The 12658-nt window shown below is 65.9% G+C and overlaps 1 protein-coding gene and 1 long non-coding RNA gene across 2 annotated transcripts; both read left to right on the forward strand.

Moving 5' to 3' along the window:
* The first annotated feature begins 858 nt into the window (after positions 1-858).
* LOC136793671 (uncharacterized) lies at positions 859-3345 on the forward strand. The gene is made up of 3 exons (XR_010839281.1): positions 859-915; positions 1174-1263; positions 1491-3345. It is a non-coding gene; the product is annotated as an uncharacterized lncRNA (long non-coding RNA).
* Positions 3346-10631: 7286 nt separating this feature from the next.
* On the forward strand, positions 10632-12537 carry NKX6-2 (NK6 homeobox 2). The gene is made up of 3 exons (XM_059054992.2): positions 10632-11498; positions 11580-11752; positions 12033-12537. Exons 1-3 carry the CDS (start codon positions 10700-10702, stop codon positions 12285-12287), a joined length of 1227 nt encoding a protein of 408 aa, XP_058910975.1. The 5' UTR covers positions 10632-10699; the 3' UTR covers positions 12288-12537.
* The last annotated feature ends 121 nt before the right edge of the window (positions 12538-12658 follow it).

Consider the following 12658-nt stretch of genomic DNA (forward strand, 5'->3'; position numbering starts at 1 on the left):
TGACCACGACCGTGTGCCCGTCGCCCCGCCGGGCTCCGCCTGCAGCCGCCCCGCTAGCCGGCTCTGCAGTCCGGGGTGAGGCAGCTCGCAGCCACGTGCACGGCGGTGCACTTCCTGCCAGGAGCTCGCCGCCGGCTGGCGAGGTCCTCCCCGGCACAGGCCTCTCCCAGCGCAGGGGGCCTCCGAGGAGGCCGTCGCGGTGACGGTCCCGCGGGGTGCAGCCCGCGGCGGAGGCTCGTGGAAGCCAGGGCCACGAGCGGGCGAGGCCGGCCCGTGGATGAGCCCAAGACTGCGGCCCAGCAGGCTCGTGGCGCCCTTAGGAACCAGTCAGGGGGTCTTGCTCAGGGGACGGTGCCGTCACGGGCACCCCGTGGCCAGGACCACCTCGCCCCACGGCCAGCTTCGGGCAGTGCCTGACCGGCCACACCCCTCGGCCCGCCGACCCCGCTGCCGCCTGGCCCCGCGGGCTCGGCCTGCCACCTGCTGCGTTGCTGTTTTGCCGACAGACCCACAACCAACAGGGCAGGCTGCTCCGAACTCACTTCGGCCGGAGAAAATGGTCCTCGAGCTCCAACAAACGCAGGTCTTCCCGGACCCCAGCCTGGCCTCATCAGTCATGACCAACGGCCACTCAGTTCCCAGGATGAGGGCCTTTGTCGTTCTAATTAACAAAAGTAATCCCTGCTCATAGAAAAAACCGAAGAGCGCGCGCAGCAGGGACTACAAGGAGGAAGGCAAGGTCTGCCCTCCCCCTCCGCTCCAAGCCCCGCCCTCCTCCAAATTCCTCCCCCTCCTCCCCGGGCTCCTCCCCTTCCGCTCCAAGCCCCGCCCTCCTCCAAATTCCTCCCCTTCCTCTCCGGGCTCCTCCCCAGGACAGGGTTTGGTGCCACGGGTACTTCCAGGACTTTTCTGAGGGTAAGTGTCCATATATTTAATGATGAAATGACGCGCAGATTTTCCCAAAGTGCTAGCTTACTAGAAGCGCTGTCATAGCAGGGTCCCCCCACTTTGCCCATGTCTTCATGGGCGTCTCACACTTCATACATGGCTGCACCCCGGGGTACTGTGCTCCCAGGATACAAGCAATCTGTCTGTTTTGGTGAAACTATTGATATCTACTTTGTGAATAATGTATGGTCCACTCCTGTAACTGTGTCCTGCCTCTGTGCTCAGGACGGAGAATTCGATATATTTATTAGATCCCAGCATCGACCACTTATCCTTCCAGTCGCTGCAGCTGACGGGCCGTCATGGATGGAGAAGGTGAGTTACAGTTCGTGACCACAGTTGGGTTTCTTTTTGCTGCTTTGTGCATTTCTGTCATTTCTTTCTAACTCTTAAGGATTTGGGTGCTAGGTTTGTCTTCAGAACAGCTTGTGGCTTCCACTGTTGTCAGCTGTAGCTGTGTCTCGAGATGTGACCCTTAGAGCTTTTACTGTCTGGCCCACGGTTTCTGCTCGCGTCAGCCACAAACTGCGTTTGTCTGGCAGGGACAGCCCTACCTTCCTCGCCTGGACCGCCCAGGACTCCCGGGGGAGCTCCTGGGTCCCCACGCTGTGCCCGAGCCAAAAGAGACTAAAAAGCAGACCGGATGACAAAGGATGAGAACTGGGGGAACCACAGGGGAGAAGGAAAGCAAGACACAAAGTGAGATCACAGAAGGCCGAAGACATCGGCTGTAACTACACGCCAGCAGGATTAATACAGACATCTGGAGACCCGGTCAGGGGCTTGCAGCAATTTGTCCTAACACGGACATCAGAGGTCTTGCATATGTACCCCGTGGTCCTCCCAGTATAACTGCTAAGGGTGACACCCTTTAGGGGGCCCCCCAAAAACTGGTCTGCAGGACTGAGCGATTCTGGGCGCTGAACAGCGAGCGGTTCCATGAAGATGCTGTGACACAGGCCCGGTGGGAAAAGGGGCACAGACAGGAGTGTGTGTGTGTGAGTGTGTGTTAGTTCCGTGGGGGGCGGATCTCACGGAGTGTGAGACCTCCCGCACGCGAGGTCTTTTGTGCGTTCCGTCCCTGGGGGTCGCTGTCCCCGGGGCCTGGGGCAGTGTCTTCCCCCGGCCGGCGCTCGCTCAGCGGTCGTGCGAATGAGTGAAGGAGTGTGAGTGGACAGAGGTGGGAAGGACGCTGGCCGCACCGCCAGCTGGGGCTGCAGGCCGAGGCGCGGCAGACGGTTACCTCCTTCATCACGCTCAATGTTTCGCACCTCGTGTCTGTCACCTTCACAACCAGAAAACAAGGTTTGTTTGAAAACGCAATTTCTCTCCACCCAAATCCCTGACAGCGGTCATCTCGCCAAAGATGTCAAGAATGCGGCCCTGGCCTGGGGCCGCCTGGGGCCAGCAAGGGCTCCCCGATGGTGGAACGACAATCCAAACTCTGCAGTCAGTCGGTCTCTGCCATGGCTGGAGCCCACAAAGCACACGGAGTCCCAGTCTGCATCCCTGTGTGCCCGGGACCCCCCCCCTTCCGTGTGCCCAGAGGCCCCTGAATGTCCAGACCCAGGCTGGGCGGAGGCTCTCCCTTGGCCCTCGGGTGGCAGGGCAGGGGCTGCAGAGGAAATCTTGGCGACCCCCTGGGGTGGGGCCTGGGGGAGGCATGTGGCCTCACGTCTCTGCTCCGTGTCCCTGCTCACGTTTGTGCCTCTGGGGGAAGCCTCGGGGGCACCGCACACAGGCTGAGTCGGGGACCCAGCAGCCGCCTGCTTCCTGCCTTTGGGCCGGGCGGGGAGGCGGTGCCTGGCCTCCGTGGCCTGGCCCAAGGCCCCTTCGGTGACGCCTGCCCTGTGCCCTGGCCTCCGACTCTTTAGGCAGCTGGATGTTTCCAGGCCCATCCTACTGCTCCCTCGGGGGCTTCCTGGGGTTCTTTCCAGCGGTGGGAATCCCAGGGTGTCAGGTGGGGCCGCCACGCGGGCTCCTAGAGACCCGCGAGGACAGTCGTGCGGCGGCCGGGCTCCGGCCTGCCCGTGCGGGCCTCCCTCCTGGGTTTGTAAGGCTTCCCTTGAGAGCAGGAGAAACCAGCCCCAGTTCCTACCCTCCAGGAGGCTCAGCTCTGCGTCCCTTCCTCAGGGAGCCTCTGGGAGCCCCTAGGCCCCTCCTGTCCCAGGACCCTGAGCGTAAGTGCCCAGAGGCCTTTCCCGCCAGCTTGTCCCCGCCGCTGGAGCGCAGGGGCTTGCGGTCAGTCTCTGCCCCTCGAGTCTCCGGGCACGACCTGGAGACAGGGACACACATGTGGGACACACTCCTTGTCTGCCCCATAAACCAGGTAAAGTGACAGCGAGGAAACGGTGAGGATCCCTCCAGTGTCACCCGAATAAACGCTTGTCCCAACTAGAGACTTCAAAGCACAAATTGCCCTCCTCACTTGGGGGTCTGGAAAGAGCCGCTTCTCACTCTCTGGTCATATCTTAGCCAGCTTCCGCTCAGTGATGCTGTATAAGAAACATCCTCACCACCAGATCTCGGTCTTCTCACCTGGGGCAGGTCTGGGACACGCCATTCTCACAGTGAGACAAAGAGCCAGGAAGCTGGTGGACACCAGGGACCCTGAAGATTCCACTTGGGCTGGCGTCTGTCGTCCGGCCCATCTTTCCCCCCGGCCACAGCAATCACATGGCCAAGCTGGTCATCAGGAGGGACAGTGGGCTCCTCCCAGGGGAAGCAAAGCCAGCCCCCTGGGCCCGGCTGGAGGGACGCCCGGCTGGGAGGGAGGATTAACTTCTTTCGCTGAATTAAATTAGGTACCGCCTCTCCTGGGCCCTTTGTAGGAAGAGGCAGCCAGACGATGAAATTCAGGCAGCTCCCTGGGCCCCTGCAGACCGAGCCACATACTCTGATGCCACAGGCCCCCGGCGCCTGGGAGCGCCCATGCCCCCTACCCCCGTGGCGGAGGGGTTTCGTGGCCTGGCAGCCGCACACAGCCTCTGAGCCTTTGAGGGTCATGTGCCAGAGCAGCTCCCGGGCCCAGTTCACTCCCCTCCCCAGCCCTGCCGGATGCACTGCCCAGACAGCTGGATGGCCAGGCAGCGGGCAGCCTGGGCTGGGAGCCGGAAGCCCCTCGTGTGTCGCAAGGGGCGCGGGGTGCTCTTTGCCTCAAAGTCAGGGGGGTTATTCACAGCCTGGCTCTTCCTCATATATAGGAGCCTACAGGACAGGCTGCCCAGTCTATCGCAAACGGTAGCCCTGACCTGTGCACCGGCTCTAAGGCTTTCCTTAGACCAAGGCTCCCTGTGTGCCGGCCCCTACCCGGGAACAGGGAGGGGACCCCATCACTCTTACCTGAAACCCCGCCTGGTCCAGCCCTCCATCCACAGCCCAGTGACCCTTTAAAAGTGCACATTGGTTCCCATGATAGGCAGCTCCTCCCCTGAAGACTGAACCCCTGGGCGGGGTTCTCCAGGGAAGCTGTCCCTCCCCCAGGTAGCCGCAAGTGCCCTCAGCAGCAGTGCAGGGGTCACCGTGTCAATAATGCTACCCTGCGTCTGTCAGGCTCGGTTATTAATTTGCCTCCTGTCTGCCCCTCTCCTCCATGAAAGGCACATAATAAAGACCTGGGGGTACGAGGACAAAGACGTTGAGGCCGGAGCCCAGGCCCCGCACGGCGGGGTCGGGGGGTGGGGTGTGATGGGAGGGCACTGGCCATGGCACAACTGGACCCCTCACTCACCAGGAAGCCCCACCCTGGGGCCGGAGCGGCCTGGAGTATAGCCAGGAGCCCTTCCGGAAGCATCTCCTGGGCCAGCACCGTCCGAGCCCATCCTGGGAGCACAGCAAAGGCGCTGGAGCAGACGCCCCAACACAAATCTTGTACTTGGCGCCCAACTAGCGCGTTTGGCACGTGGTCAGACCCCCGGGAGGGATGAGCTCGGGGGCGGATTTACAGCTGCCGCTTTTTGTCCTTTCCTGAGGGACACAAGAGTCTTGGGACCCCACAAGAGTGCTTCTGAGGCGCCATGTGCCTGCCACCTGCAGTCAGGGCAGAGGCCAGCGCCTCCCGGGGCCCCTCACCTGGGTCCTGTTTCCGCAGCCGTGGGCTGGGGGACGCTTTCCAGCTTGGGTGAGAACATCTGGGGGTGCACGCCCCAGCCCGGCCCTCCCCAGCCGGAGGGAGTGGTGGCCCTGCTCCCGGGTGTGGAGAGGGGGCCGGAGCCCTCGCCGGGTCCAGCTTGGATGTGGCTGAGGGGAAAAGTGGCCACAGTCTCCAACCCAGAGTCAGGCGCCACCCAGAAGCAGGAAAGCAGAGCAAAATGGCCACCCTAGGAAAGGTGCCCCAGAGCTGGGGCCAGGCAGGCCTGGAGGCGGGGCAAAGGGGGGACTAGGGGGCAGGTTCGTCCGAGCCTTTGGCCTGGACCAGACGCACACGGACGTTTCCCTCTTGAGCCCCAGATCCTCTCTGCCAGGGAGTTACTCATCCAGCCATTCCTTCACTCAAGCTCTTAGCAGCCTGGGCCCCTGGTGGGTTGGAGCCTGTCCTGCACCAAGGACCCAGCAGGACACCTGGAAAGGAAGAGGCAGCACAGCTTCGATGCCTGTTGGACATTCACACGGGGAATGTGAGATGAGTGGAGGGTAGCAGACCTGGGGGAGGGACCTTGGAAGGAGAAAAAGAAGGAGGGAGGGGCCAGAGAGGGAGGAAGACGAGTCACGCAGGATGCCAGGTAGCCGTGGGGGTCTGGCCAGTGCCGCCCCAGGTGCCTGAAACCCGAGGCTGCCCATCAGATAGGGCAGCGCCGCAGAGCCCAGCTGCATTGGCCAGGGAGGGTGGAGGGTGCCACCCTCTTAAGAAGCTGCCTGAGAAGAGAATGAAAATAATTGGACCTAAATCAGCAGAGGGTTCGTTCACATGTGGGCACCTCCCAGCAGCCAGGAGAGGCCTGTGGCCACGTGCCCCAAAGAGAGAACGACCCAGGGTCATGAGGTCTAGTCACCCAGTACCGGTGGCTTGCACAGCCACAGGTCCTGAGAGACCTGCGTGTTGGCGGACGGACGCCCAGCCGCTGTCAGATCTCAACCTGGTGGACGGGCTCTACCTTCAGGAGAAAGGTGAGGCCAGCACAGCTAAACGGTAAAAGAGACTCAGGTTTGTACGACAAGAACGCGTAGTATAGCTCTGTACACTCCTCTGTGGCTATTACATTTATCAAAATACATAATCTTTAAAGAAGTGAAGGAGCTGGGGTAGGGCGAGCTGGGGTGTGGGGAAGGGCCCTGCAAGGTGGGAGACGCCCACCCGGCCCAGGCTGGGGGAGGGGCTTCAAGTCCAGTGAGGCCAGAGCGTCAGGGAGGATGGGGGAGGGGGAGGAGGTCTCCAGAGATCGGGGAGGGGGCGCAGCTGGGGCCCCTCAGCCTGCCGGCTCCCAGGCCTCTGCTGCTTCTTTCATATACCTTCGGGGGGCCCTCCCACCCACCAGCGGTCCCCGCCTCCCAGGTTCTTCCCAGGGACGTCCCTTCCGGGGCCCACATGCCCATGGTGCCCTTTGGCTCAGGGTGTCTGTAGCCTCTTGGCAGTGCCATCTCCCTGGGGGAGCACGGGCTCCCGAAAACCCTCTGAAGCCTGGGACTGGGGTGCATGTTCATTCCTTGACTCGGCAGCACTTATTCAGCCCTCCACGTGGCCGGAGCACGGGGGCCCTGCACCCAGGTGCTGACTCTCTGGAAGGTACTGCCGTGCAGAGGGGCAGACCAGCCTGGTGGAGGCTGGGGGTGAGGGTCCAGCCCAGAGCTGAGGGAGCAGGAAGTGCGCCCCAGGAAGATGGGGGACGGTGGTCCGGGGGCCGGCGGAAGGCAGGGAGGCAGCAAACGCACCAGTGTGGGGGTCACAAAGGGATGCGAGGCCATAGGGGCCTCGGTCTGAGGCACACAGGTCGCTACGCGGGGATTAGAGGGAGTCGGAGCGTGGTGCGCGGCACTCGGCCCTGATGCAGGTGGCAGAGGGCTGAGGCGGGGCCCGGTGACCAGCTGGGTCTCCCCTACCAGCCACCCGGGCCCCTCACCCCGGGCCCCGCACACCCTCAGCACTCAGTGCCCTCACTGCCTTCAGACAGTCACTGCCTTGGTGGCACTGGGTGTAAGCAGGGCAGCCTCCACTCGCGCCCCTGCGCAGTGACAGGTGTCCGCCAGCCACCTTTCCGGGCACCAGCCAGTGGAGGGCGCCCAGCGGGATGGGCAGGGGTCTGGTCTTTCCCTGTGGCCCGGGCGTTTGCTGGGAGCGGGTGGATTTGCGCCAGCAGGGCTCCTTCAGCATCTCCAGAACCTGGGAGTTCCTGCAGCTCCAGGGCCCAGGTGACTGTGCCTCTGCCCCTTCATCCCAGAGCTGCGGGCAGCACTTGGTTCTCTTGACCCACCAACCCCTGGGTCAGCAGCCCCCTGAATCCGCCCCCAGGTGTGGTCACCTCCTCGAGCTCCCAGAGGCTGAGAACTGCTCACACATGGGAGGACAAAGCCAGGGCCCTTTGCCCTTTGCAGGAAGCCACCGAGCAGGTAGCAGCTCCATGACTTGCCAGCCCCGCAAAATGACAAATCTTTCCTTTGACAAGGTTTTTTGCCAACTCCAGGGGTACCTGTGTGGTTGGAGATAGAATCCAAGCTCCTTCTAGGTACAGGCACGCTTACCCCCTCCCTCTCCGCCCCCCACCCCTTGCCGGCCAGGCTCTGACCCACCCTGGGGCTTGGACACCTGTTGGCCCTGGCTGGCCCTCCAGGAGGACCATTTTCCCTGACCTCCCCCTTCCCAGCGATCATTGGTCCTGTTCCCCTCCTGCAGGGACTTCCGGAAGTTTTTTGGTTTATTGCTTATTACCCACTCCTCCCCTGGCGACAGGGCGGGGTGCAGAGGTGGAGTTCGCTGCGTTCACGTGGCTCTCCCAGAGCATGCCTGGCACCTAGTAGGTGCCCAATAAATAAACGTTGACTAAGTAAAGGTCTCTGTCAAACGCGCGCTCTGCGTGTTCCCACACCGTCTAAGTGTGAGCGCCGAAAGGCCCGCCGCCTTCCCAGGCAGGACTTTTCCTTCAGCACCAGGAGGTGGCATTCGCGAACCTCTCCACCCCGGCGGCAGTCAGCACGGGCTGAGGGAGCCGAGAGGCTCTCCTTCCCCGGAGGAGGGGGCGTTTCCCTTGATCCTACCCAGGGGGCGGCTCCCGGGAGCGCAGGAGGAGGGCGTGGCGTGCGAGCCGGGTAGCGCCCAGAGATGGCGGGCAGGCAAGTCGAGCTAGTTAACAAGCCTACACACCCGAGACTGGAGCACTGGGGGAGGGTGTCCCGTGCCGTGGCGTCCTGGTGGGGGGGGCTGCGTCGGGGGCTTGGGAACCCCCGCGCGCCGGGCAGGACAGGGCGCATGGGGAGGGCACCGAGACACCCACCGCCAGAGAGCACGGAGAAGAGGCCGCCCTCACCCCGCACCCCCGGCGCCCCCAGTCCTCTCTGGGCCCTCCAAACCGCACTCCGGCCCCCATTCCTGCACCCAGGGCCACTGGCTCCCTGGAGAGCCGAGCGCGCTGCGGCCAGGGGAGAAGCAGCCCCACTCGCGACCCCAAGCATTCCGGCCGCAGTCCAGGGAGGGCCCGGCGGCGCAGACAGACCCGGGGCGCAGGGCAGCGACTCGGGGTGTCCGTTTCCTCAGCGGTGAAAAGGGCTGCGGAGGCCCCAGCCCGGGTGCTCGAGGAGCCACAGCGAGGCGCCCAGAGCTGCAGTGTCCCTCCTGCCACCGAGCCAGAGTCGCAGGCAGGATAGTGCGCCCTGTCGTCCCGTCCGGGAGCGCCACTCCCGGCCCGCCCCAGAGGACTGTCGGGCCACAGCTGCCCAGAGTCGGCTCCTTGGTGCCGGGAGTAGGGAACCGGCCCCGCCCCTCTCACTTGGCCCCGCCCCGCCTCCTCTGGCCCCGCCCCCAAGCCAGGAACTGCCACCCCCTCAGAGCCCGAGCCTTGGCCACCCCGTTAGCCGCCTCCGAGGAGCCCAGAGGGCCCCAAACCCTGCTGGGAAGGATCCTCCCTGCGGCTGGGCTCTCGGGGAGCACCTACGCTGTGCCCGAGGCGGTGGGGCTCACGCGAGGCCCGGGGCGGGTCTCGGGGCCTGGCCGCCCGTAGGTAGCGCGGGAATGCGAGAGGTGAGCGCTCGTTAGGTGTGCCGGGCCTGGCTCCGCAGGTGCCGATCGCCTGCGGGGCAGCCACACCCGGATCCCGCGAGTGCGGCCCCGGGCGAGGAAGCGGGAAGAGAGAAATTCGCATGCGCGCGGACTGCACCGCGCACGAAGCCGGGGGCACCACGCGCCATGGCGCGCCGCCCGAGACAGCACGGTCCGCGCACACGCGGGCAGGGGCGGCCACCGAACGTCCGCCCAGCCCCGGCGGCCAATGGCTTTCTGAGCGGCGATCTGGCGTAAGGACTCGCAGCGCCAAGACCAGAAAGCTAACGGCACAAAACGAAAATGGACCCCCCCCCCTCCAAAGGTCTCAGTGCCAGCGGACGCTGGGTCCCTGCACAGAGCCGAGAGGGTCGCCTTCGTCCGCGCCACAGAAACCCTGGCGGCCAGGGTGAAACGGTAACGTCGTTGCTAACCGACCGCACCAGGCCCGAGAGAGGCCGGCCTGGCTCACACCGCCGCCCAGCTACGAAACTGCAGCCGTCGGTTCGCACACGTTCCCGTCACGTTCCCAGCAGGCAGCGAATAATAATAGCCGCCACTTAGTAACTGGTATGTGACACCACCCAAGAGAACCAAGGAGGCGACGTCCAGAACTGTACTCAGCACTGGATCTCCGCCGGCGCCCGCTGTCCACTGCGATCTTATTTGAACCCGCACAGCAATTCCAGGGGGTGGGAGGCTTTTCCACCCAGAGGAGGACACCATGGGCCCTGCGTGCCCGTCAAAAGGCCACGCTTCTGCCCGCTGGCTGCACTTCGGGCGCACAGCCACGTTAAGGCCCTGAGCGTGGCCCCGCACGCCTTGGGACCCGGACTCTGCGCCTGCCAGGGTCCCCGACCGCCGGCTCGGGCCGCGCTTCACGAGGGAACGGCTGTGCCCTAGGTCGGGGCGCCCAGGTCCAAGCTCCGGACTCAGGTTGCCTCCCGGGAACAAACTGCGACTTCGCGGCCGGGAGACGCCTGACCGGGAGGCCCGGGCGGTCCCCGCGCCCTGACCCGGCAGTGTACAGTCCCGCGGGCAGGGCGGAGTTCGGGAACCGCCCCTCCGGCAGCGCGCGCGACTCGGCAGCCTCGCGTGTGGCCCCGGGACAGGCCTCGCCACGGCGCCAGCCATTGGTTGGTGAAACCAGAGCAGGTTCTCGCGGGCCAAGTCGCGCACTCGGCCCGCGGACTCTGACGTCCCGCTTCTTCCGCCCTTCTGCATCCCAGAGGAGAATGTTCCCGGAAATGTTTTCGTTCCTCTCTCAAACCTGAGCCCGGGGCGGCCGGGAAGCCGCAAGGCGGGGCGCGGACTGTGACCCCGAAGGTGCCTGCTGAATCCCCGCGCACTCCCGCCTGTGTCTCTTCACCGAGTGGGGCGCACGGAGTGTGCCAAGTGGATCCTCAAATCTGCATTCTTTCGGTGATAAAATATGTTCTCGTATTTTTCCCTGATTTCCCACTAAAACCTTTGCCTAACTAAACTCCCATCCAACGGGATTTATCTCGTCCCCGGGGAGATAAATCAGTGGGCAAATTTACAGCCCGGGAGGCACCTGCCGGGCTAATGGGCCCTTCAGGGAGTGCGCGGCCAGCGGGGGCGCGCGCAGACGGCGGGGGCGCTGTCCAATGGCCGGGCCGCGGTCGCCGGCAGCCAATCAGCACGCGCGCCGCCTGGGGGCCCCGCGGTTATCAGCGCGTCCGGCCCGCGCGGCGCGGCGCCGCTCCGACCGGCCCCGGAGCCGCCACCGCAGCAGCGCGGAGTAACCCCGTCGCCGCCCACCCCGCGCCGGAGCCGCCGCCCGCCCTCGCGCCCGCCATCCGCGCCGTCGGCGCCCGCGCCCCGAGCCCCCGCTGCAGCCGGCGCCCGCCCGGGTCGCGCGCAAACTTCCCGGGCCGGCGGGCGCGGGCGGCGGCGGCGGGGCCCGGATGGGCGCCCGGGCCGGCGGCGGCGGCGCCCATGGACGCTAACCGCCCGGGCGCGTTCGTGCTGAGCAGCGCGCCGCTGGCCGCGCTACACAACATGGCCGAGATGAAGACGTCGCTGTTCCCGTACGCGCTGCAGGGCCCGGCCGGCTTCAAGGCGCCCGCGCTGGGCGGCCTGGGCGCGCAGCTGCCGCTCGGCACCCCGCACGGCATCAGCGACATCCTGGGGCGGCCCGTGGGCGCGGCGGGCGGCGGTCTTCTGGGCGGCCTGCCCCGTCTCAGTGGGCTCGCCTCGTCGGCCGGCGTCTACTTCGGGCCCGCGGCCGCCGTGGCGCGCGGCTACCCCAAGCCTCTGGCCGAGCTGCCCGGGCGCCCGCCAATCTTCTGGCCCGGCGTGGTGCAGGGCTCGCCCTGGAGGGACCCGCGCCTGGCCGGCCCGGGTAAGTGGCCCACGCGCGGATTCGGCGTGGGGCGGCGGGGGCGCGGGCCCGCCGGCCGCGCTCACCCGCCCTCCTTTGCAGCCCAGGCCAGCGGGGTCCTGGACAAGGACGGCAAGAAGAAGCACTCGCGGCCGACCTTCTCGGGCCAGCAGATCTTCGCGCTGGAGAAGACTTTCGAGCAGACCAAGTACCTGGCGGGGCCGGAGCGCGCGCGCCTCGCCTACTCCCTGGGCATGACCGAGAGCCAAGTCAAGGTGAGGCGGCTGCGGCCCGGGCGGCCCCCCGCGGGTCCCGCTGCGCCGAGGCCCACCCGCTCCCCCGCGTCCTGCGAACGGTCTGCGAGCGGCCGCCGGCCTTGGCCTCGGTCCCGGGGGCGCCCAGCGCTGCGGCCGGGCCCGGGCAGAGGGGTGGCCTCGGGCGTCTCTCCGCGTCCGCGCGGCCGGCGGCCTCTCCGGCCTGGCCGCCGAGGGGCCAGGCTGCCGCGGGCCGGGTGCTCCGGGAGGCGCCGCCTGATGGGCACACCCTCCACCCCAGGTGTGGTTCCAGAACCGGCGGACAAAGTGGCGCAAGCGGCACGCCGCGGAGATGGCGTCGGCCAAAAAGAAGCAGGACTCGGACGCCGAGAAGCTGAAGGTGGGCGGCTCGGACGCGGAGGACGACGACGAGTACAACCGGCCCCTGGACCCCAACTCGGACGATGAGAAGATCACGCGGCTGCTCAAGAAGCACAAACCCTCGAACTTGGCGCTGGTCAGCCCGTGCGGCGGCGGCGCGGGGGACGCCTCGTGAGGGCGCGGCGGCAAGGCCGGACAACCAGGGTACGGGACGCGGGCCGGCGCCCCTCGCCAGCCGCCCGCGCCGGAGTGTGTATATATATTTTTACAGAATAAGTTATGAAGCGGCCTGGCTCGGGCTCGGCGTGCGGGGACCCCAGAGCGCCCGCGTCCCTGGCCTCGGCGTGGGCGCGGGATCGGGACCGCCGCTGCCGCGCGGCCTGAGAAGAATCACTTTGTATGATCAATAAATTATTTAACACGTCCCCGTCGGAGCCCCGTGGCTCCCGAGGCTGCACCGCGTGTTTCTTCCTTATCGAAAGCCGCGGGCGAGGCGCCCTGCGCGGTGGCGCGGCCTCTGCCGGCCCGCTGTCCCGGGTCCCCATG

Source organism: Kogia breviceps, chromosome 2 (assembly GCF_026419965.1).
Source record: "Kogia breviceps isolate mKogBre1 chromosome 2, mKogBre1 haplotype 1, whole genome shotgun sequence".
NCBI lineage: Eukaryota > Metazoa > Chordata > Mammalia > Artiodactyla > Physeteridae > Kogia > Kogia breviceps.